The sequence below is a fragment of the Nerophis lumbriciformis genome, linkage group LG15 (assembly GCF_033978685.3).
Source record: "Nerophis lumbriciformis linkage group LG15, RoL_Nlum_v2.1, whole genome shotgun sequence".
NCBI lineage: Eukaryota > Metazoa > Chordata > Actinopteri > Syngnathiformes > Syngnathidae > Nerophis > Nerophis lumbriciformis.
The window spans coordinates 28323425-28350644 of record NC_084562.2 but is presented as its reverse complement, the minus strand read 5'-3'; the positions used below and the strand labels follow the sequence as shown (position 1 = coordinate 28350644).

The window sequence follows — 27220 nt, the reverse complement described above, 5'->3', positions numbered from 1 at the left end:
TGTCAAACTGCACTGACTTGTGCACACTTACGTGTCAAACTGCACTGACTAGTGCACACTTACGTGTCAAACTGCACTGACTATTGCACACTTACTTGTCAAACTGCACTGACTAGTGCACACTTACTTGTCAAACTGCACTGACTTGTGCACACTTACGTGTCAAACTGCACTGACTAGTGCACACTTACGTGTCAAACTGCACTGACTAGTACACACTTATGTATCAAACTGCACTGACTAGTACACACCTACGTGTCAAACTGCACTGACTAGTGCACACTTACGTGTCAAACTGCACTGACTAGTACACACTTATGTGTCAAACTGCACTGACTAGTGCACACCTACGTGTCAAACTGCACTGACTTGTGCTCACTTACGTATCGAACTGCACTGACTTGTGCACACTTACGTGTCAAACTGCACTGACTAGTGCACACTTACGTGTCAAACGGCACTGACTTGTGCACACTTACGTGTCAAACTGCACTGACTTGTGCTCACTTGTGTGTCAAACTGCATTGACTAGTGCACACTTACGTGTCAAACTGCACTGACTTGTGCACACTTACGTGTCAAACTGCACTGACTTGTGCACACTTACGTGTCAAACTGCACTGACTTGTGCTCACTTATGTGTCAAACTGCACTGACTTGTGCACACTTACGTGTCAAACTGCACTGACTAGTGCACACTTACGTGTCAAACTGCACTGACTATTGCACACTTACTTGTCAAACTGCACTGACTAGTGCACACTTACTTGTCAAACTGCACTGACTTGTGCACACTTACGTGTCAAACTGCACTGACTAGTGCACACTTACGTGTCAAACTGCACTGACTAGTACACACTTATGTATCAAACTGCACTGACTAGTACACACCTACGTGTCAAACTGCACTGACTAGTGCACACTTACGTGTCAAACTGCACTGACTAGTACACACTTATGTGTCAAACTGCACTGACTAGTGCACACCTACGTGTCAAACTGCACTGACTTGTGCTCACTTACGTATCGAACTGCACTGACTTGTGCACACTTACGTGTCAAACTGCACTGACTAGTGCACACTTACGTGTCAAACGGCACTGACTTGTGCACACTTACGTGTCAAACTGCACTGACTTGTGCTCACTTGTGTGTCAAACTGCACTGACTAGTGCACACTTACGTGTCAAACTGCACTGACTTGTGCACACTTACGTGTCAAACTGCACTGACTTGTGCACACTTACGTGTCAAACTGCACTGACTTGTGCTCACTTATGTGTCAAACTGCACTGACTTGTGCACACCTACGTGTCAAACTGCACTGACTAGTGCACACTTACGTGTCAAACTGCACTGACTATTGCACACTTACTTGTCAAACTGCACTGACTAGTGCACACTTACTTGTCAAACTGCACTGACTTGTGCACACTTACGTGTCAAACTGCACTGACTAGTGCACACTTACGTGTCAAACTGCACTGACTAGTACACACTTATGTATCAAACTGCACTGACTAGTACACACCTACGTGTCAAACTGCACTGACTAGTGCACACTTACGTGTCAAACTGCACTGACTTGTGCTCACTTATGTGTCAAACTGCACTGACTTGTGCACACTTAGGTGTCAAACTGCACTGACTTGTGCACACTTACGTGTCAAACTGCACTGACTTGTGCACACTTACGTGTCAAACTGCACTGACTTGTGCACACTTACGTGTCAAACTGCACTGACTAGTGCACACTTACGTGTCAAACTGCACTGACTAGTACACACTTATGTGTCAAACTGCACTGACTAGTGCACACTTACGTGTCAAACTGCACTGACTAGTACACACTTATGTGTCAAACTGCACTGACTTGTGCACACTTATGTGTCAAACTGCACTGACTAGTGCACACTTGTCAAACTGCACTGACTTGTGCTCACTTATGTGTCAAACTGCACTGACTTGTGCACACTTACGTGTCAAACTGCACTGACTAGTGCACACCTACGTGTCAAACTGCACTGACTAGTGCACACTTACGTGTCAAACTGCACTGACTAGTGCACACCTACGTGTCAAACTGCACTGACTAGTGCACAGAGGTGGGTAGTAACGCGCTACATTTACTCCGTTACATCTACTTGAGTAACTTTTGGGATAAATTGTACTTTTTTTATATAATATATATATATATATATATATATATATATATATATATATATATATATATATATATATATATATATATATATATATATAATATATAATTTTAATGCAACATACTTTTACTTTTACTTGAGTATATTTATAGAGAAGAAACGCTACTTTTACTCCGCTACTTTTATCTACATTCAGCTCGCTACTCGCTACTAATTTTTATCGATCTGTTAATGCACGCTTTGTTTGTTTTGGTCTGTCAGACAGACCTTCATAGTGCCTGCGTTTCAACAAATACAGTCACTGGTGACGTTCACTCCGTTCCACCAATCAGATGCAGTCACTGGTGACGTTGGACCAATCAAACAGAGCCAGGTGGTCACATGACCTGACTTAAACAAGTTGAAAAACGTATTGGGGTGTTACCATTTAGTGGTCAATTGTACGGAATATATACTGTACTGTGCAATCTACTAATAAAAGTTCCAATCAATCAATCAAAAGTGTGAAGGAAAAAAAGACCCTTTTTTATTTCAACCGTACATCCTGTCAAAAGCCTAAAGACTGACTTCACAGTTCCTGTCTTCACAATAAAAGTGCCGCTCCATCGCGCCTGCGCTTTCAAAATAAGAGTCTCCGAAAGCCAGCACAAACAAGCTAGCAAGCTACGGAGTTTGCCGCCAATGTATTTCTTGTAAAGTGTATAAAAACAAATATGGAAGCTGGACAAATAAGAAGCCAAAAACCAACCACTTTCATGTGGTATTAGACAGAAAGGAGGAACTTTTTTTCTCCTCCATTTGAAAACGTGGACGTTATCATCACTACTGTCTGATTACAATCAATGCAAGTCATCAGAATCAGGTAATACACCAACTTATATTCTTGTCTTCATGAAAGAAAGGAATCTATATGTTAAACATGCATGTATATTCATTAAAACACCTTTAACATGTAAACAAAAACGGCAAAATAAATTAATATAAATTATATACTGTATATATCAATGTATGTGTATATATATATATATATTTGGCCCTGCGATGAGGTGGCGACTTGTCCAGGGTGTACCCCGCCTTCCGCCTGATTGTAGCTGAGATAGGCTCCAGCGCCCCCCGCGACCCCAAAGGGAATAAGCGGTAGAAAATGGATGGATGGATGGATATATATATTTATTTATATATATATATATATATATATATATATATACATACACATATATATATATATATATGTGTGTGTGTGTATATATGTTACTCATCAGTTACTCAGTACTTGAGTAGTTTTTTCACAACATACTTTTTACTTTTACTCAAGTAAATATTTGGGTGACTACTCCTTACTTTTACTTGAGTAATAAATCTCTAAAGTAACAGTACTCTTACTTGAGTAAAATTTCTGGCTACTCTACCCACCTCTGCTAGTGCACACTTACGTGTCAAACTGCACTGACTAATACACACTTATGTGTCAAACTGCACTGACTAGTGCACACTTACGTGTCAAACTGCACTGACTTGTGCACACTTACGTGTCAAACTGCACTGACTAGTGCACACTTACGTGTCAAACTGCACTGACTTGTGCACACTTACGTGTCAAACTGCACGTACACGTTCCCTCGCAGGTGAGGTTCATAGTTGCAGCTCACCTGCAAACACAGTCATTTTCTCATTTATGTGTGGTGCACCTCAGGTTCAGTCCTACAACCAGTTACATGTTCTCTTATATGTATGTGATGTATGGTGCACCTCAGGTTCAGTCCTACAACCAGTTACATGTTCTCTTATATGTATGTGATGTATGGTGCGCCTCAGGTTCAGTCCTACAACCAGTTACATGTTCTCTTATATGTATGTGATGTATGGTGCGCCTCAGGGCTCAGTCCTACAACCAGTTACATGTTCTCTCTCCAACACTTTCAGTGTTTCAAAATAAAAGCTGGACCAGTGGATATCTCTAAGAAGACTTGCGACTAGAGGAGGATTGAGTGAAGTCCCTAGCTCTCTTGAAAAGGAAGAACTTACCTTAAACTGCACCACCTTGCCAACGCTCCTAAACTCTGGTAGAACGTCGCGGTAGAACTCGGTGAAAGATTCCTGCAGATCTTCTTCGCTGTGTTCCAGACAAGCGTCTCCATCGTAGTCGTCACGTCGAGACTGCTCCATGCCAAAGGTCAGGAACATGCTGCGGATCATCAGAGTGGGGCTGCTGGTGGGACCGGTGTGCTTCCGAGAGCATCTGGAAGAACAAGATGATCGTAGTCCTCACACTGCAAACTGACACTTTCAACTTGCTCAATCACTCAATTTATCATTATGATTATTATCACACACATGAACTCAATTTATTATCATTATCACACACATGAACTCAATTTATTATTATGATTATACACACATGAACTCAATTTATTATTATGATTATACACACATGAACTCAATTTATTATTATGATTATACACACATGAACGTACAGTTTAGTAGCCTTACTAATCCAACACAATCCTTCATGTTCACACTGTTGCCATGGAAACCTGCTTCATCATTACTCTAGTCATGTGATGAAAAGGTAAGAAGTTATAAAAAAGTAACGGTAAACTCTAACAAGGTAAGCAGCTCTAAAAAGTAAGAAGTTCTAAAAACACGAAAAGTTCTCAAAAGATAAGAAACTATAAAAGGTAAGAAGCGACAAAAAGGTAAGAAGTTATAAAAAGTAATGGCCAACTAACAAGGTAAGCAGGTCTAAAAAGACAAAAAGTTCTCAAAAGATAAGAAACTAGAAAAGGTAAGAAGTTATAAAAAGTAATGGTAAACTAACAAGGTAAGCAGCTCTAAAAAGTAAGAAGGTCTAAAAAGACAAAAAGATAAGAAACTATAAAAGGTAAGAAGTTATAAAAAGTTATGGTAAACGAACAAGGTAAGCAGCTCTAAAAAGTAAGACGGTCTAAAAAGACAAAAAGTTCAAGATAAGAACTATAAAAGGTAAGAACCTAAGTTATGAAAAGGTAGACATTTTTTTTGTTAAGTAACAATAAACTCTAAAAAGGTTATTAGCAGCTTTAAAAATATAAGCTATACAATGTAAGAAACTATAAAAGGTAAGAAGTTATAAAAGGTAAGAAGCTATAAAAGGTAAGAACCTATGAAAAGGCAAGAAGTTATAAAAAGGTAAGAAGTTATAAAAAGTAATAAACTAAAAAGGTTAGCAACTCTAAAAAGATAAGAAGCTATACAAGGTAAGAAACTATAAAAGGTATATAAGTTATAAAAAATTCAAAAGTTATCAGAAAGGTAAGAAGTTATAAAAAGTAATAAGCTCTAAACAGGTAAGCAGCTCTGAAAAGTTAAGCTATAAAAAGATAAGAGGTTGTAAAAAAGTAAGATGTTATTTAAAGGTAAGAAGTTCTAAAAGGTAAGAAGTTCTACCTGTCCCCAAATCGACAAGCTCCAGTTTTGAGGAAGAAAGGACAGTTGGCTGTGTCTCGCTCTGTGCCAAAATGTTCAGACTTCTCAGACTTTGGAGCTTCAGGATTCATCCAAGGTGCTTCAGCGTTTAGCTGCAAGACAAGATCATTCATGCCTGGGCTTCTTTTTTTAAGTACAATTCATTGATATCAGCAAAAAAAAAAACTTAGGTATTGGATTTGATCAGCCAGCATGTAAAACATCTGATATAAGAACTTTGATACAAGTCTGTTCTCTTCTTGCAGATAAGAGTCTTTACTTCAGAACACTGTAAAGTGAAATAAAGTATGTCAATATACGTAACTTACATGAAATACTAAATAACTTCTCTGTCACATTCCAACGTCAAAGAAATGCACGAGCTTGATGCTCATTTACACTGGATATGCCATACACACGCTACTGATTAGCATTAGCAATTGCACATGGCCATTTCAACACCTCCTAATTTGTTATTAAAAACTACAACTACATACCTGCCAACTTTTGAAATCAGAAAAACCTAGTAGCCAGGGTCCTGGTGGAGGGTTCAGGGCTTCGCCCCCCGACGCAAAATGATTATTAGCATTCAGACAGGTTAAAATGTTGCTAAAACCATCACTTTTCTATCAGTCACAGTGACTTTTCAAAACAAAAATATTACAGCAAAAATCATATGGGTTGATTGACATGTTTATTCTGTAAGCTAACTTCAATAGTTTGAAATTATTTTGACAGTTAATGCCAGTTATCCTGTCAACCTTTCACAAGACTTCAATTTGTTAATTGAAAGTATAAACACTTTTTACAGTAAACAAATGGTAAAACAGTACTAAACAATTCCATTAAAAAAAAAAATGGTGTCATTATTAACTTTCTGTCCAAGCTTGTATAATCTACTGCCTTGTTCAATTGTAAAAAATATTCTGTGCCTAAAATTCACATTTCTATCACAATTATCATACTGTAAACATGGTAAGCTAACTTCATTAAAATTAATAGTCCTGTCAATAGCATGGAATTACAATTCAAATGTCGTTTTTCTGTAAGCCTTTCAAAAGAATTCAAAATATGAAAAATGAATGAAAATTAATTTAAGCCATCAGACACTTGAAAAGTGGCACATCACATCTCTAATGTAATCATTTGAACTTTTCAACAGAAATAGCACTGCAAAAATATTAAGGACATACTTCTGTATTTTGGTAGTTATGCTGTCAACATTTAACAAGATTTCTTCAACTTGGACTTGAAAGCATAAATAGTATAAACACTTTTAACAGTATAACAGTACTAAACAATTCCAATAGATAACATTGGTGTCATTACCTTTTTGTGGCTAAAATCCAAATTTATTCTATCAGATTGATCATACTGCAAAAATGATTTGGTAACTTTATGATAAGTTTACTTGAAGTGGCATAAAACACTGAAAGTGATTGTTCCTATAACCCCTTTGTTTCAAATGTTTGTTCCACTTGTGGCAGTCGGGCACCAGCATACCGTCTTTGACAACTTGAAGTGGCATAAAACACTGAAAGTGATTGTTCCTATAACCCCTTTGTTTTAAATGTTTTATGCCACTTCAAGTTGTCAAAGACGTGCTGTGAAATACAGCCGACAGGATTGCGCACCAAACACGAAGCAAGGCCAAAGCGCATGCATTGTGCAGGAGAACAAAGGACTTCTTTCATTTAAGGTTTGTGATAAACCATCAAACTCATTTGTTAAAAGGACTCTATAGTAATATAAAGCAAGTTTTTCTGGACATTATCATGCAAGAAAAGTTTATTTTTGGGACCGCGATCACCGCGTAATGATTTTTAAAGGTTGCATTACAAACATTTAACTGTCCCATGTGATCAGCCAGTGCGATTGGAAGTCCATGCTCAATTATTGCCTCCGTAAATAAAACTTCGGCATTTATCACATCCAAAGAATCTGTTTGGGCGACGAAAAACGTTGAAAGTTTTCCACTTGTATCGCTAGCAACGGCATTAGACTTGTGTTTTTTTGTCCCAACATGGTCTTTTACATCGCTAATTCCTCCGTGTCCAATCGAAAAATCTTGTCTGCACAAGGTGCAATTCGCGTAGTTTTCACCCTTTTTTTTTTTAATGAATGAAAAACCGTATTTTTTATCACTGCAACCGTAACCCGGAATAGGTTGATGAAAACCGTACGAATTACGGGAAAACCGGAGTAGTTGGCAGGTATGCAACTAAGATGTACGTAACAAGCAGACACTCAGTGTGTAGTAAGTACAACACTTGCAGTATAAACACTTTGTAGGACTCAAAAGACACAACTGGAACATTTAACTTACCGTATTTTCCGCGCTATAAGGCGCACCTAAAAACCACAAATTTTCTCAAAAGCTGACAGTGCGCCTTATAACCCGGTGCGCTTTATATATGGATTAATATTAAGATTCATTTTCATAAAGTTTCGGTCTCGCAACTACGGTAAACAGCCGCCATCTTTTTTCCCCGTAGAAGAGGAAGCGCTTCTTCTTCTACGCAAGCAACCGCCAAGGTAAGCACCCGCCCCCATAGAAGAGGAAGCGCTTCTTCTTCTACTGTAAGCAACCACCCGCCCGCGTAGAAGAAGAAGAAGCGCGCGGATATTACCGTACGTTTCATTTCCTTTGTGTGTTTACATCTGTAAAGACCACAAAATGGCTCCTACTAAGCGACAGGGATCCGGTTCATGAAAAGACGCAATCTCTCCATCCGCACACGGACTACTATTTCACAGCAACTGCCTAAAGACTTTCAAGAAAAGCTGGCTACTTTCCGTGCATATTGTAAAAACAAGATAGCTGAAAAAAAGATCCGGCCAGAGAACATTATCAACATGGACGAGGTTCCACTGACTTTTGATATTCCTGTGAACCGCACTGTGGATACAACGGGAGCACGTACGGTGAATATTCGCACCACAGGGAATGAGAAGTCATCCTTCACTGTGGTTCTAGCTTGCCATGCTAATGGCCAGAAACTTCCACCCATGGTGATATACAAAAGGAAGACCTTGCCAAAAGAGACCTTTCCAGCCGGCGTCATCATAAAAGCTAACTCGAAGGGATGGATGAAGAAAAGATGAGCGAGTGGTTAATGTAAGTTTACGCGAAGAGGCCGGGTGGCTTTTTTCACGCAGCTCCGTCCATGTTGATATATGACTCCATGCGCGCCCACATCACGCTGGTTTTTAATATATTATTAAAGTTTGACTGACCTATCGGACTGTTTTTTTGACATTCCTTTAGCGCAGTTAGATGCGGCTTATAACACGGGGCGGCTTATAGGTGGACAAAGTTTTGAAATATGCCGTTCATTGAAGGCGCGGCTTATAACCCAGGGCGCCTTATGGTGCGGAAAATACGGTAATGGCAAAGACTACTTCCTGACTACATGCATACTGAGAAGTGTAAGAAAAGTAAACATAAGACTACATTCACAACATTTGATCAATACTTTTACCAACCCATGAAGTCAAATGTGTTGTGCTGATATCGTTTTGTATCAATACTGGCAATGACAAATATGTATCGGTACGCCCCGAGTTCATAGCAGTGGTTTAGTGGCCTGGACACAGTCATGAAGGAAGTGGTGTATCAGCTCAAAGAACTTGTAGTACCTGATGTTCTGCTTCATCCAACATTTTCTGAGCAGCCTCCTACAAAGTGTGTAAAAAGATGTCAGGTGAGACAGGTGTGCAGACGCCAGGTGAAAGATACTTCCTTCTTGTGACAGCTGAGGACAACAATCTCTTAGTTAAGGATTACCTTGCATGTGTCGCTTGGTCAAGGAAAGATTGCACAAACACTGACATCCAGCACACAAAGACACTTTGACCAACATTTGATTGACACTGTGAGAAGGATAATTCCATGGAAGTATGACATATAGTATCATTACTTTGTAGTCTCATGGAAGTATGACATAGTACCATTACTTTGTAGTTTCATGGAAGTATGACATATAGTACCATTACTTTGTAGTCTCATGGAAGTATGACATATAGTATCATTAGTTTGTAGTCTGATGGAAGTATGACATATAGTACCATTACTTTGTAGTCTCACGGAAGTATGACATAGTACCATTACTTTGTAGTTTCATGGAAGTATGACATATAGTACCATTACTTTGTAGTCTCATGGAAGTATGACATAGTACCATTAGTTTGTAGTCTCATGGAAGTATGACATAGTACCATTACTTTGTAGTCTCATGGAGTTATGACATATAGTACCATTACTTTGTAGTCTCATGGAAGAATGACATATAGTACCATTACTTTGTAGTTTCATGGAAGTATGACATAGTACCATTACTTTGTAGTCTCATGGAAGTATGACATAGTACCATTAGTTTGTAGTCTGATGGAAGTATGACATATAGTACCATTAATTTGTAGTCTCATGGAAGTATGACATAGTACCATTACTTTGTAGTCTCATGGAAGTATGGCATAGTACCATTACTTTGTAGTTTCATGGAAGTATGACATAGTACCATTACTTTGTAGTCTCATGGAAGTATGACATAGTACCATTACTTTGTAGTCTCATGGAAGTATGACATAGTACCATTAGTTTGTAGTCTCATGGAAGTATGACATAAGGTATCATTAGTTTGTAGTCTCATGGAAGTATGACATAGTATCATTAGTTTGTAGTCTCATGGAAGTATGACATATAGCACCATTAGTTTGTAGTCTCATGGAAGTATGACATAGTATCATTAGTTTGTAGTCTCATGGAAGTATGACATTAGGTATCATTAGTTTGTAGTCTCATGGAAGTATGACATATAGTACCATTACTTTGTAGTCTCATGGAAGTATGACATAGTACCATTACTTTGTAGTCTGATGGAAGTATGACATATAGTACCATTAGTTTGTAGTCTCATGGAAGTATGACATATAGTATCATTAGTTTGTAGTCTCATGGAAGTATGACATAGTACCATTAGTTTGTAGTCGACATAGTACCAATAGTTTGTTGTCTCATGGAAGTATGACATTAGGTATCATTAGTTTGTAGTCTCATGGAAGTAAGACATGATAGTACCATTAGTTTGTAGTCTCATGGAAGTATGACATGATAGTACCATTAGTTTGTAGTCTCATGGAAGTATGACATATAGTATCATTAGTTTGTAGTCTCGTGAAAGTATGACATATAGTACCATTACTTTGTAGTCTCATGGAAGTATGACATAGTACCATTAGTTTGTAGTCTCATGGAACTATGACATATAGTACCATTAGTTTGTAGTCTCATGGAAGTATGACATATAGTATCATTAGTTTGTAGTCTCATGGAAGTATGACATATAGTACCATTAGTTTGTAGTCTCATGGAAGTATGACATAGTACCATTAGTTTGTAGTCTCATGGAAGTATGACATATAGTACCATTAGTTTGTAGTCTCATGGAAGTATGACATAGTACCATTAGTTTGTAGTCTCATGGAAGTATGACATGATAGTACCATTAGTTTGTAGTCTCATGGAAGTATGACATAGTATCATTAGTTTGTAGTCTCATGGAAGTATGACATATAGTACCATTAGTTTGTAGTCTCATGGAAGTATGACATATAGTATCATTAGTTTGTAGTCTCATGGAAGTATGACATAGTACCATTAGTTTGTAGTCTCATGGAAGTATGACATAGTACCATTACTTTGTAGTCTCATGGAAGTATGACATAGTACCATTACTTTGTAGTTTCATGGAAGTATGACATATAGTACCATTACTTTGTAGTCTCATGGAAGTATGACATAGTACCATTAGTTTGTAGTCTCATGGAAGTATGACATAGTACCATTACTTTGTAGTCTCATGGAAGTATGACATTAGGTATCATTAGTTTGTAGTCTCATGGAAGTATGACATATAGTACCATTACTTTGTAGTCTCATGGAAGTATGACATAGTACCATTAGTTTGTAGTCTCATGGAAGTATGACATTAGGTATCATTAGTTTGTAGTCTCATGGAAGTATGACATAGTATCATTAGTTTGTAGTCTCATGGAAGTATGACATATAGTATCATTAGTTTGTAGTCTCATGGAAGTATGACATAGTACCATTAGTTTGTAGTCTCATGGAAGTATGACATATAGTACCATTAGTTTGTAGTCTCATGGAAGTATGACATTAGGTATCATTAGTTTGTAGTCTCATGGAAGTATGACATATAGTACCATTACTTTGTAGTCTCATGGAAGTATGACATGATAGTACCATTAGTTTGTAGTCTCATGGAAGTATGACATATAGTATCATTAGTTTGTAGTCTCATGGAAGTATGACATATAGTACCATTACTTTGTAGTCTCATGGAAGTATGACATGATAGTACCATTAGTTTGTAGTCTCATGGAAGTATGACATATAGTATCATTAGTTTGTAGTCTCATGGAAGTATGACATAGTACCATTACTTTGTAGTCTCATGGAAGTATGACATAGTACCATTACTTTGTAGTCTCATGGAAGTATGACATAGTACCATTACTTTGTAGTCTCATGGAAGTATGACATAGTACCATTAGTTTGTAGTCTCATGGAAGTATGACATGATAGTACCATTAGTTTGTAGTCTCATGGAAGTATGACATGATAGTACCATTAGTTTGTAGTCTCATGGAAGTATGACATAGTATCATTAGTTTGTAGTCTCATGGAAGTATGACATATAGTACCATTAGTTTGTAGTCTCATGGAAGTATGACATATAGTATCATTAGTTTGTAGTCTCATGGAAGTATGACATAGTACCATTAGTTTGTAGTCTCATGGAAGTATGACATAGTACCATTACTTTGTAGTCTCATGGAAGTATGACATAGTACCATTACTTTGTAGTTTCATGGAAGTATGACATATAGTACCATTACTTTGTAGTCTCATGGAAGTATGACATAGTACCATTAGTTTGTAGTCTCATGGAAGTATGACATAGTACCATTACTTTGTAGTCTCATGGAAGTATGACATTAGGTATCATTAGTTTGTAGTCTCATGGAAGTATGACATATAGTACCATTACTTTGTAGTCTCATGGAAGTATGACATAGTACCATTAGTTTGTAGTCTCATGGAAGTATGACATTAGGTATCATTAGTTTGTAGTCTCATGGAAGTATGACATAGTATCATTAGTTTGTAGTCTCATGGAAGTATGACATATAGTATCATTAGTTTGTAGTCTCATGGAAGTATGACATAGTACCATTAGTTTGTAGTCTCATGGAAGTATGACATATAGTACCATTAGTTTGTAGTCTCATGGAAGTATGACATTAGGTATCATTAGTTTGTAGTCTCATGGAAGTATGACATATAGTACCATTACTTTGTAGTCTCATGGAAGTATGACATATAGTATCATTAGTTTGTAGTCTGATGGAAGTATGACATATAGTACCATTACTTTGTAGTCTCATGGAAGTATGACATATAGTACCATTAGTTTGTAGTCTCATGGAAGTATGACATATAGTACCATTACTTTGTAGTCTCATGGAAGTATGACATAGTACCATTAGTTTGTAGTCTCATGGAAGTATGACATAGTACCATTAGTTTGTAGTTTCATGGAAGTATGACATATAGTACCATTACTTTGTAGTCTCATGGAAGTATGACATAGTACCATTAGTTTGTAGTCTCATGGAAGTATGACATAGTACCATTACTTTGTAGTCTCATGGAAGTATGACATTAGGTATCATTAGTTTGTAGTCTCATGGAAGTATGACATATAGTACCATTACTTTGTAGTCTCATGGAAGTATGACATAGTACCATTAGTTTGTAGTCTCATGGAAGTATGACATTAGGTATCATTAGTTTGTAGTCTCATGGAAGTATGACATAGTATCATTAGTTTGTAGTCTCATGGAAGTATGACATATAGTATCATTAGTTTGTAGTCTCATGGAAGTATGACATAGTACCATTAGTTTGTAGTCTCATGGAAGTATGACATATAGTACCATTAGTTTGTAGTCTCATGGAAGTATGACATTAGGTATCATTAGTTTGTAGTCTCATGGAAGTATGACATATAGTACCATTACTTTGTAGTCTCATGGAAGTATGACATATAGTATCATTAGTTTGTAGTCTGATGGAAGTATGACATATAGTACCATTACTTTGTAGTCTCATGGAAGTATGACATATAGTACCATTAGTTTGTAGTCTCATGGAAGTATGACATATAGTACCATTACTTTGTAGTCTCATGGAAGTATGACATAGTACCATTAGTTTGTAGTCTCATGGAAGTATGACATAGTACCATTAGTTTGTAGTCTTATGGAAGTATGACATAGTACCATTACTTTGTAGTCTCATGGAAGTATGACATTAGGTATCATTAGTTTGTAGTCTCATGGAAGTATGACATATAGTACCATTACTTTGTAGTCTCATGGAAGTATGACATAGTACCATTAGTTTGTAGTCTCATGGAAGTATGACATATAGTACCATTAGTTTGTAGTCTCATGGAAGTATGACATATTGTACCATTACTTTGTAGTCTCATGGAAGTATGACATAGTACCATTAGTTTGTAGTCTCATGGAAGTATGACATAGTACCATTAGTTTGTAGTCTTATGGAAGTATGACATAGTACCATTACTTTGTAGTCTCATGGAAGTATGACATTAGGTATCATTAGTTTGTAGTCTCATGGAAGTATGACATATAGTACCATTACTTTGTAGTCTCATGGAAGTATGACATATAGTACGTTTAGTTTGTAGTCTCATGGAAGTATGACATATAGTACCATTACTTTGTAGTCTGATGGAAGTATGACATATAGTATCATTAGTTTGTAGTCTCATGGAAGTATGACATATAGTACCATTAGTTTGTAGTCTCATGGAAGTATGACATTAGGTATCATTAGTTTGTAGTCTCATGGAAGTATGACATAGTACCATTACTTTGTAGTCTCATGGAAGTATGACATATAGTACCATTAGTTTGTAGTCTGATGGAAGTATGACATATAGTACCATTAGTTTGTAGTCTCATGGAAGTATGACATAGTATCATTAGTTTGTAGTCTCATGGAAGTATGACATATAGTACCATAATTTTGTAGTCTCATGGAAGTATGACATTAGGTATCATTAGTTTGTAGTCTCATGGAAGTATGACATAGTACCATTAGTTTGTAGTCTCATGGAAGTATGACATTAGGTATCATTAGTTTGTAGTCTCATGGAAGTATGACATAGTACCATTACTTTGTAATCTCATAGGAGTATGACATAGTACCATTAGTTTGTAGTCTCATGGAAGTATGACATAGTACCATTAGTTTGTAGTCGACATAGTACCAATAGTTTGTAGTCTCATGGAAGTATGACATAGTACCATTAGTTTGTAGTCTCATGGAAGTATGACATAGTACCATTAGTTTGTAGTCGACATAGTACCAATAGTTTGTTGTCTCATGGAAGTATGACATATAGTATCATTAGTTTGTAGTCTTGTGGAAGTATGACATATAGTACCATTAGTTTGTAGTCTCATGGAAGTATGACATATAGTACCATTACTTTGTAGTCTCATGGAAGTATGACATAGTACCATTAGTTTGTAGTCTCATGGAAGTATGACATTAGGTATCATTAGTTTGTAGTCTCATGGAAGTATGACATAGTACCATTACTTTGTAATCTCATAGGAGTATGACATAGTACCATTACTTTGTAGTCTGATGGAAGTATGACATATAGTATCATTAGTTTGTAGTCTGATGGAAGTATGACATAGTACCATTACTTTGTAGTCTCATGGAAGTATGACATATAGTATCATTAGTTTGTAGTCTCATGGAAATATGACATTAGGTCTCATTAGTTGACCTTCTCTGAGCGTGTCAATCAAAGCTGAGCATTATTATAAATCGTTTCATGAAGTGTAGAAGTTTGTGATGATGACAAATGGATATATTTCTCTCTGCTTTTATCCTCCCAGGGCTCCTTTCACCTCTCTGCCTCGCTTCTCCTGCAGCTTCTGCTCCTTTTCTTCTTCTTCTTGCCTCTGCTGGGCCTCCCATTCCTCCTTGATGCAGCGCTGAGGACACAGCAGTCACATTGAACACCATCAACACAGTAGACAATACTTCATGTATAGTATTGTATACACAGAAGTATCATTAGGTATATACAGCTGACCAAATCTTATCCGACGATATTGACATAAAAACATATCTGCAATGTTGAAAAAGGTATTGCCTGAGTTTCAGCGCATGAGTTTTGCCTTCATCAAAGTGCAAAGATAGCTTGTACGTGGTGTGGATTGTTTTCTAACTTTTGCCTTTGGATGGTAAACACCAATTTGCAAGGACTATAAAGTGCTGATTATGCTGATACTTGACATGCAATATCACAGCTCAGGTTGAATCATTCTGAGTCCCCAGCAGCGTTTATGCAGTGAAATAAAGATAAGACGCAACTGGTGCTACTGAAACAAAAACTATGCCCAGTGGGGGTTGTACGGTATACCGGTACTAGTATAGTATCGCTGTACTAATGAATCAAAAACGATACCATACTCTGTTAGAAAAGTACCACTTCCCAAGGTTTTTTTTTAACTAGTTTTTTTAACCGCCATTAAAAAACATTGCTGGTTTTACGAGCAGAGGAGCATGTTGGGCAGCGCACACACACAGAGTACTTACAAGCAGACACAGTGTGTAGACAGAAAAGGGAGAATGGATGCATTTTGGTGTAAAAAGTCAAGATAAAGGTGATGTTATTACACTCAGGAAGAGGTGCTTTAAGACAGGGCTAGCTAGCTAGCAGCTAACATCCATCCACAGTGTTTTAGCTACTTCTAAATCACTAATCCTGGCCTCCATGGCGACAAATAAAGTACGTTTCTTACAAGTAGCATTATCACTGGAGGACGATGAATAGCTAAACATTACATCACCACTAATGACGCCATTCCTGGATGTAACCAAATGCCATGGGTGGATCTACCCCTGACATCCACTGTAATGATACCAAGTACAAGAGCGTATCTAGTCGATACTACTATGATTACATCGATTTTTTTATATCGTCACAAAATCTTTTTTCCTTCCTTTTTTTTTTTTTTTAAATGTATATTATGTTTATAAACTCGGGAAATACGTCCCTGGAGACATGAGGACTTTGAATATGAGCAATGTATGATCCTGTAACTACTTGGTATCGGATCCATACCTAAATGTGTGGTATCATCCAAAACTAATGTAAAGTATCAAAGAAGAGAAGAATAAGTGATTATTACATTTGAACAGAAGTGTAGATAGAACATGTTAAAACAGAAAATAAGCAGATATTAACAGTAAATAAACAAGTAGATTAAAAATCTATTTTTACAGTTTGTCCCTCAAAATGTGTACAAAATAATAGGTGTATAAATGACACAATATGTTACTGCATAGACTAACTAGGAGTCTTTGTTTGTTTACTTACTACTAAAAGACAAGTTGTCTAGTATGTTCACTATTTTATTTAAGGACTAAATGACAATAATAAACATATGTTTCATGTACACTAACATTTTTGTTCAAATAAAGACAGTAATTACATTTTTTGTGGTCCCCTTTATTTAGAAAAGTATTGAAATACAATTTGGTACTGGTACCAAAATATTGGTATGGGGACAAGCCTAATGGACAGTTTATTATATGAATCCATAGTTTGGTACGTCAACCCTGACTTGTTGTTATGCATGTGTGTGCCACTACAATGTGCAGCTTTCTTCATTGTTCTTTTCCTATATCAGTAGTACTTGATGTTGCTGATCTATATATCAGAAATGAATCGGCATATTGTGACGGAAGCCAATACCAGAGCATCTGTTATTATAATGATATACAGGTAAAAGCCAGTAAATTAGAATATTTTGAAAAACTTGATTTATTTCAGTAATTGCATTCAAAAGGTGTAACTTGTACATTATATTTATTCATTGCACACAGACTGATGCATTCAAATGTTTATTTCATTTAATTTTGATGATTTGAAGTGGCAACAAATGAAAATCCAAAATTCCGTGTGTCACAAAATTAGAATATTACTTAAGGCTAATACAAAAAAGGGATTTTTAGAAATGTTGGCCAACTGAAAAGTATGAAAATGAAAAATATGAGCATGTACAATACTCAATACTTGGTTGGAGCTCCTTTTGCCTCAATTACTGCGTTAATGCGGCGTGGCATGGAGTCGATGAGTTTCTGGCACTGCTCAGGTGTTATGAGAGCCCAGGTTGCTCTGATAGTGGCCTTCAACTCTTCTGCGTTTTTGGGTCTGGCATTCTGCATCTTCCTTTTCACAATACCCCACAGATTTTCTATGGGGCTAAGGTCAGGGGAGTTGGCGGGCCAATTTAGAACAGAAATACCATGGTCCGTAAACCAGGCACGGGTAGATTTTGCGCTGTGTGCAGGCGCCAAGTCCTGTTGGAACTTGAAATCTCCATCTCCATAGAGCAGGTCAGCAGCAGGAAGCATGAAGTGCTCTAAAACTTGCTGGTAGACGGCTGCGTTGACCCTGGATCTCAGGAAACAGAGTGGACCGACACCAGCAGATGACATGGCACCCCAAACCATCACTGATGGTGGAAACTTTACACTAGACTTCAGGCAACGTGGATCCTGTGCCTCTCCTGTCTTCCTCCAGACTCTGGGACCTCGATTTCCAAAGGAAATGCAAAATTTGCTTTTGTCAGAAAACATGACTTTGGACCACTCAGCAGCAGTCCAGCTCTTTTTTTCCTTAGCCCAGGTGAGACGCTTTGCGTGCTGTTTCTTGGTCAACAGTGGCTTGACACGAGGTATGCGGCAGTTGAAACCCATGTCTTTCAAGCGTCTCTTGGTGGTGGATCTTGAAGCACTGACTCCAGCAGCTGTCCACTCCTTCTGAATCTCCCCCACAATTTTGAATGGGTTTTTTTTCACAATCTTGACCAGGGCGCGGTGATCCCTATCGCTTGTACACTTTTTCTGACCACAGTTTTTCCTTCCCTTTGCCTCTCCATTAATGTGTTTGGACACAGAGCTCTGAGAACAGCCAGCCTCTTCAGCAATAACCTTTTGTGTCTTTCCCTCCTTGTGCAATGTGTCGATGGTTGCCTTTTGGACAGCTGTCAAATCTGAAGTCTTCCCCATGTTTGTGTAGGCTTCAGAACTGGACTGAGAGACCATTTAAAGCCCTTTGCAGGTGTTTTGAGTTAATCAGCTGATTAGTTTGTGGCACCAGGTGTCTTCAAAATTTAACCCTTACACAATATTCTAATTTTGTGACACACGGAATTTTGGATTTTCATTTGTTGCCACTTCAAATCATCAAAATTAAATGAAATAAACATTTGAATGTATCAGTCTGTGTGCAATGAATAAATATAATGTACAAGTTACACCTTTTGAATGCAATTACTGAAATAAATCAAGTTTTTCAAAATATTCTAATTTACTGGCTTTTACCTGTATTAGAGGTGTAACAGATAACGGCATTAATGATCTTTGTTATAGGGGGAAAACATGGTTATGCTTTATTTCCACTAGCTCATATCATCTACATATTCTCATTTCAACATGTTTGAAAGAAAGAGAGAAGCAAAGCTTATAAACGTTGCATTTTTAAAAAGGAGCAGAAGACACTACTTGAGGAAATATAATATTTCAAACACATGGAAATCAGGTTTTTTTCAGCCCTGAAATGCTGTTGACATCTTGTAAGCCCATGTTAGTGCTGTACTGTAACTTTCTCAGTCCAGATATAGCTAGGGTGATCTTGTTTCAGTGTTACCTCCTCATCTTCTTTGCGTTTCCTGGCAGCGTCCTTCCTCTCTGACTTCAGCCTGAACTCCTCCTGTGCCAGACGCTCACGCTGCAGCCACTCTTCATGCAGCCGCTGTCTGCAGCAACACCAAACACAAACACAAGCTTAGTACTGCTAACTAAATGTGGGATGTGCCATCTGAGCCCAGGGCGTCCTTGTGGCTTGGGCAGCCCTTTGAGACATTTCTGATCAAGGGCTATAGAAGTCAACTTTGATTGATTGATACAATAAAGGGGACCACATAAATATCATTATTGGCTTAATTTGAACAGAAAATGTTATGACACGTTAAATATACAGGTAAAAGCCAGTAAATTAGAATATTTTGAAAAACTTGATTTATTTCAGTAATTGCATTCAAAAGGTGTAACTTGTACATTATATTTATTCATTGCACACAGACTGATGCATTCAAATGTTTATTTCATTTAATTTTGATGATTTGAAGTGGCAACAAATGAAAATCCAAAATTCCGTGTGTCACAAAATTAGAATATTACTTAAGGCTAATACAAAAAAGGGATTTTTAGAAATGTTGGCCAACTGAAAAGTATGAAAATGAAAAATATGAGCATGTACAATACTCAATACTTGGTTGGAGCTCCTTTTGCCTCAATTACTGCGTTAATGCGGCGTGGCATGGAGTCGATGAGTTTCTGGCACTACTCAGGTGTTATGAGAGCCCAGGTTGCTCTGATAGTGGCCTTCAACTCTTCTGCGTTTTTGGGTCTGGCATTCTGCATCTTCCTTTTCACAATACCCCACAGATTTTCTATGGGGCTAAAGTCAGGGGAGTTGGCGGGCCAATTTAGAACAGAAATACCATGGTCCGTAAACCAGGCACGGGTAGATTTTGCGCTGTGTGCAGGCGCCAAGTCCTGTTGGAACTTGAAATCTCCATCTCCATAGAGCAGGTCAGCAGCAGGAAGCATGAAGTGCTCTAAAACTTGCTGGTAGACGGCTGCGTTGACCCTGGATCTCAGGAAACAGAGTGGACTGACACCAGCAGATGACATGGCACCCCAAACCATCACTGATGGTGGAAACTTTACACTAGACTTCAGGCAACGTGGATCCTGTGCCTCTCCTGTCTTCCTCCAGACTCTGGGACCTCGATTTCCAAAGGAAATGCAAAATTTGCTTTCGTCAGAAAACATGACTTTGGACCACTCAGCAGCAGTCCAGCTGGTGTCGGTCCACTCTGTTTCCTGAGATCCAGGGTCAACGCAGCCGTCTACCAGCAAGTTTTAGAGCACTTCATGCTTCCTGCTGCTGACCTGCTCTATGGAGATGGAGATTTCAAGTTCCAACAGGACTTGGCGCCTGCACACAGCGCAAAATCTACCCGTGCCTGGTTTACGGACCATGGTATTTCTGTTCTAAATTGGCCCGCCAACTCCCCTGACCTTAGCCCCATAGAAAATCTGTGGGGTATTGTGAAAAGGAAGATGCAGAATGCCAGACCCAAAAACGCAGAAGAGTTGAAGGCCACTATCAGAGCAACCTGGGCTCTCATAACACCTGAGCAGTGCCAGAAACTCATCGACTCCATGCCACGCCGCATTAACGCAGTAATTGAGGCAAAAGGAGCTCCAACCAAGTATTGAGTATTGTACATGCTCATATTTTTCATTTTCATACTTTTCAGTTGGCCAACATTTCTAAAAATCCCTTTTTTGTATTAGCCTTAAGTAATATTCTAATTTTGTGACACACGGAATTTTGGATTTTCATTTGTTGCCACTTCAAATCATCAAAATTAAATGAAATAAACATTTGAATGCATCAGTCTGTGTGCAATGAATAAATATAATGTACAAGTTACACCTTTTGAATGCAATTACTGAAATAAATCAAGTTTTTCAAAATATTCTAATTTACTGGCTTTTACCTGTATGTTTCTTTTTGCAATCAAATAATTTATGCATGAAATACGATGTTGAAGATACTAGACAACTTGTCTTTTAGTAGTAAGTAAACAAACAAAGACTCCAAATTAGTCTGCTGACATATGCAGTAACATATTGTGTCATTTATACACCTATTATTTTGTACACAGTATGAGGGACAAACTGTAAAAAGTATTATTAATCTACTAGTTAATTTACTGTTAATATCTGCTTACTTCCTTTTTTAACATGTTCTATCTCCACTTCTGTTAAAATGTACTAATCACTCTTGTTTGATACTTGACATTAGTTTTGGATGATACCACACATTTGGGTATGGATCTGATACCAAGTAGTTACAGGATGGTCCGTGTACCTCCTGTTCATTTGATTTCGAATTCTCAAATGCAAATAAAAAAACAAATTTCGGGCCATTTTTATTTCTGAAAAAAAAAATTGGACCAAGAGGACCTGCATAAGAGACACTGCAACAGGAGAGCAAACAGCATCCTCAAGGACTCATCCCATCCAGGTCACCATTGATATTGGGTTTTACTACGTAAAAGCGCTTTGACTCACTAGAGAAAAGCGCTATATAAATATAATTCACTTCACTATTCTTCAGCATTAAAATACATTCCAATTATCATCTAAGATATAGTATAGACTACGCATCAATAAAGTGTCCACGACGATATGAATGTTGTAGTAATTCACTTTACACGTTGATGTATATTACTTATTTATGTATATTATTGCAACCCCGAGAGACACTGCAACAGGAGAGCAAACAGCATCCTCAAGGACTCATCCCACCCAGGTCACCACTGGCTTGAACTCATGCCCTCAGGGAGGCGCTATAAGACCATCAAAGCAAGGACAAATAGACTGAAAAACAGTTTCTATCCTAGAGCTGTTATTGCCCTAAACTCTGCACTTACCTGAACACTCACCACTTTATTACTTGCTTACCTCTGATAAAGATCTACTGTGCAATATGTTTTTGAACATTTTATTATGTTTTTAAATTTTAAATTGTTTTATTATTGTTGTTGTCTTAAGACTATTTTATGTAGGTTTGTTTTAAAAGCACTGAGCTGGATTGCTGTCCAATTTCGTTGTTTCCATACAATGCCAATAAAGGTATCCTGATTCTGATTCTGACGACTATTTAATGAGACTTTTTTTAAAAGGACATTAGGACTCCGGCTGACCAAAGGTGTTAGCGTTATGCTAAAAACATGTTAAACGCAAAGGAAAAGCTAAAATACTGCTTCCGGTTCAATTTGTCGTCACACAGACAAACACGCAATTTTGCATTTTGGATTAACATAAATTGGATTTTTGTGTTTATCTGGAAAAATAAAAATCCATAAAAGGAAAACAGCACAAAATCTAATTTCATGGCAATATTTTAATGAAAATCAACCCTTTTTTGTTTGTTTTCAAATCAGCCATTTATAGTAAAAATCAAAAAACGGCCCTAATTTTGTTTTTTGATTTGCGTTTCAGAATTGGAAATAGAATGAACGCAAGGTACACGGACCCGGGATCAGGATCAGTGTATGTTTTGGTGTTTACATTTTCTTTTCATCAATGGAAATTGAAAAACAAACAAAAAAGACTGTTTTTTTATTTTATTTATTTCATTGTAAAAGACAAAAAAGAAAATTCAAAAACAAAGAGTTTTTCTTTTTCGGTTTTGAAAAAAAAAAAAAAAAAAGATCCCTAATAAGCAAAAACGGAAAAACATTTTTCTTTACTGGAGATCTTCATTTTTCTTTTTGAAACCAAAAACTATTTTCTTTTTTGTATTTTAAAACGAGAAAAAAAAACAAAAAAAAAACTTATTTTTCAATTTCCATTTAAGAAAAGAAAATTGAAATAGCAAAACATACACTGACCTTACAGGATCATACATTGGTCACAATTAAAGTTCTCTTGTGTTCAGGGAAATATTTCCAAAGTTTAAAAACAATAAAAAAAGACAAAAGACTTTGTGACAATAAAAACCATTGATGTAATCATGTAGCTGCTTTTAAAAAGAGCCTTAAGACTCATCAAACCTTATTTTTTTAGATGTTTTATGTGTTTTTAACTATTCTTGTATCCTTTTAAACTCTGCAGTACTTTGAGATTGACAAATGCAAAGTGGTTTACAAATGAAATGTATTATTATTATTAGTAGTATAGAGTAGATACAGCTCTTGCACTTGGTATCGTTAGGGTGGATATTTGTATAGATGCAACCATTTGTTTACATTCAGGAGCGCTAGTTTGCTGTTAGCTCTTGGTGTGTAGTGAAGCATGTTTAGATATTCCTCCCGTAACACCTGTAAGAAACGTACTTTATTTGTCACCATAGAGGCAAAGAGTTAAAAGTACCTAAAATACTGTGGAGGGGTGTAAATGTTTATTTTAAAAGTGGTGCTTCAGTGTTTACAGCTTCACCTTTATTGTTAGTTTTGAAACCAAAATATGTCCATACTTTCTCTTCTGTCTTCACACTGTTTCTCCTAGTAAGTGCTCTGTGTGTGTGTGTTGATGTTGACTCACTACATGCGCCTCGGCGTGCCATTAGGCCAGTGGTTCTCAAACTTTTTTTGTCATCCCCCACTTTGGACAAGGGGGAGTTTTCAAGCCCCACCTGCCCCCATCGCCCCAACAGAGCGCTAATGCCAAGCTTTAACATTTTCAAATTTATTGAACATCAAGTTGTATACGTTCAAGCTCAATAACATAAAATAACATCAAGTTCAATAATAAATAAAATAACTGTGCAGCTGTGGTATAACTTGCATCAAGTTCAATCATAAATAAAATAACTTCCATCAAGTTCAATAAATAAAACAAAAGTGTTATAACTTGCATCAAGTTCAATAATAAATTAAAAAAAGTGTTATAACTTGCATCACGTTCAATAATAAATCAAAAAAAGTGTTATAACTTGCATCAAGTTCAATAATAAATCAAATAAAAGTGTTATAACTTGCGTTCAATAATAAATCAAATAACTTGCATCAAGTTCAATAATAAATCAAAAAAAGTGTTATAACTTGAATCAAGTTCAAAAAAAAAAAAAAAAGTGTTATAACTTGCATCACGTTCAATAATAAATCAAAAAAGGGTTATAACTTGCATCAAGTTCAATAATAAATCAAATAAAAGTGTTATAGCTTGCATCAAGTTCAATAATAAATCAAATAAAAGTGTTAACTTGCATCAAGTTCAATAATAAATCAAATAACTTGCATCAAGTTCAATAATAAATCAAAAAAAGTGTTATAACTTGCTCACGTTCAATAATAAATCAAAAAAGTGTTATAACTTGCATCAAGTTCAATAATAAATAAAACAAAAGTGTTATAACTTGCATTTTAGTTCAATAATAAATCAAATAACTTGCATCAAGTTCAATAATAAATCAAATAAAAGTGCCACTTTGCAATCTTCGCAAAAAAAAAAAGGAGGATCTATGCATTTGGCAAGACAGGGCAAGTGACAGCACTTTTCCCCGGGAGAGCCACCTTGCTTCACTGTGAAACAGCACGGCTGTATGATCAGCTCCCATTTCCTCACACAGTGCAGAGAACAGTCGCACTTTCAGTGGTCGTGTTTTGATCAAATTTACCGCGCTCACATCTGTTAAAACCTCATTGAGTTCGGGGCTGAGCTGCCTTGACGCGAGTGCTTCCCGGTGAATGACACAGTGTGTGCCCGTCACATTTTTGTTTCTCTGCAGGCTCTGGCTTGACGACCTTTGAGGTGCGAGTCACAAATGTATATATTTGTGTAATTGTGGTCCACACATTAGCCTGCTACCCATCCGCGCGAAAGTTTGTTCCGCTTAGCCCCGCCCCCATTAGTTACTGTTGCTATGTCTGTCAAACTTTCGCTCGTACCGAGAAATATAAAGCCTACAGTAAAAATAAGTACCGGTAATTTCCATTTATTTGTATAGCGGATTTCACAGACAGAATCACAAAGTGATTTACAGTGTGTATAGAAAATGAAAGCATAGTAAAAAAAATTATCTAAGAATATAATAATAAAAAAAAATTTTTAAAGTGAAATTTCCTCCCGTTCCTCGCGCCCCACCTGTCATGTCTCTATTCCCCACCAGTGGGGCGCGCCCCACACTTTGAGAAACGCTGCATTAGGCACAAGAAAAACACTACTGGTAATTTTTAAAAGGCAGTTTAGTACCTTTTTTGATTTTTATACATATACATGTCACATTTTTGTACCGGACATCATTTCTAACTCACCTTTCTTTCTCAACAATACTGGCTTCTTCTTCTTCTTCTTCTTCGTCTTCTTCTTCATCAGGAGGATCAACAGTCGCTCCGTTATGTAAAGCTACAACAAAACAAATGGTGTAGTTTCATTTCATTCGACACAAAAAACTTGATTGATTTTTTTTCATACCACGTTGTCTGGCTTGGGCGGTGGCTTGACGTTTCCTTTTTCTTCTTTCCTTCCTCGAGGCGGCCCTTCGTTGTTTTTGACTAAAGAAAAAGTGGGATTAACGTACGTATAAACGGTCTCTTTTGTTCGGTAATGTTGGTGTGTCATGTCAGGACTTTTACGTTTACACAGCAGGCCTAAGAAGAGCACTGGCACAACAAAAGTCATTATGTGAAACGTATCCGTTTAGCATTAAATAATTATAAATATAATACATGTGTATTTTTATTTGTATTTTGTGGGGCGGTATAGCTCGGTTGGTGGAGTGGCCGTGCCAGCAACTTGAGGGTTCCAGGTTCGATCCCCGCTTGCGCCACACTAGTCACTGCTGTTGTGTCCTTGAGCAAGACACTTTACACACCTGCTCCCAGTGACACCCACACTGCTTTAAATGCAACTTAGATATTGGGTTTTACTACGTAAAAGCGCTTTGACTCACTAGAGAAAAGCGCTATATAAATATAATTCACTTCACTATTCTTCAGCATTAAAATACATTCCAATTATCATCTAAGATATAGTATAGACTACGCATCAATAAAGTGTCCACGACTATATGAATGTTGTAGTAATTCACTTTACACGTTGATGTATATTACTTATTTATGTATATTATTGCAACCCCGAAAGGGACAAGTGGTAGAAAATGGATGGATGGATGGATTGCATATTATATATATGTGTGTGTATGTATATATATATATATATATATATATATATATATATATATATATATATATATATATATATATATATATATATATATATATATATATATGTATATTATTGCATATTACCGGTATATATATGTATATGTGTGTATATTATTGGATATTATATATATATATATATATATATATATATATATATATATATATATATATATATATATATATATATATATATATATATATATATATATATATGTGTGTGTGCATATTATTGCATATTATATATATGTGTGTATATTATTGGATATTATATAGATGTACAGTATATGTGTGTATATTATTGGATATATATATATATATATATATATGTATGTATATATGTATATGTGTGTATATTATTGCATATTATATATATATATATATATATATATATATATATATATATATGTATATGTGTGTATATTATTGCATATTATATATATATATATATATATATAATATGCAATAATATACACACACATATATATATCTTATCCAATAATATACACACATGTACATATATATAATATGCAATAATATACACATATATACATATATATATATATATATATATATATCCAATAATATACACACATATACATATACCGGTATATAATATGCAATAATATACACACATACACATATATATATATATA

The 27220-nt window shown here is 36.5% G+C and overlaps 1 protein-coding gene across 5 annotated transcripts in view; it reads right to left on the bottom strand.

Annotated features, from left to right (window-relative positions):
* zrsr2 (zinc finger (CCCH type), RNA-binding motif and serine/arginine rich 2) overlaps positions 1 to 27220 on the bottom strand; it is a 34441-nt gene that overhangs the window by 4729 nt on the left and 2492 nt on the right. For all 5 annotated transcript variants that reach the window (XR_012050839.1, XR_012050841.1, XR_012050840.1 and 2 more), the window contains exons 2-9: positions 25816 to 25895; positions 25656 to 25746; positions 19466 to 19574; positions 15651 to 15737; positions 9246 to 9284; positions 5589 to 5719; positions 4188 to 4401; positions 3756 to 3811 (exon numbers count right to left, since the gene is read on the bottom strand). Coding sequence is in view for 1 of the 5 variants with exons in the window: in XM_072914819.1 (XP_072770920.1) it covers positions 3756 to 3811; positions 4188 to 4401; positions 5589 to 5719; positions 9246 to 9284; positions 15651 to 15737; positions 19466 to 19574; positions 25656 to 25746; positions 25816 to 25895 (807 nt within the window). In the remaining 4 variants the exon portion in view is untranslated. The remainder of the gene's footprint in view (positions 1 to 3755; positions 3812 to 4187; positions 4402 to 5588; positions 5720 to 9245; positions 9285 to 15650; positions 15738 to 19465; positions 19575 to 25655; positions 25747 to 25815; positions 25896 to 27220) is intronic.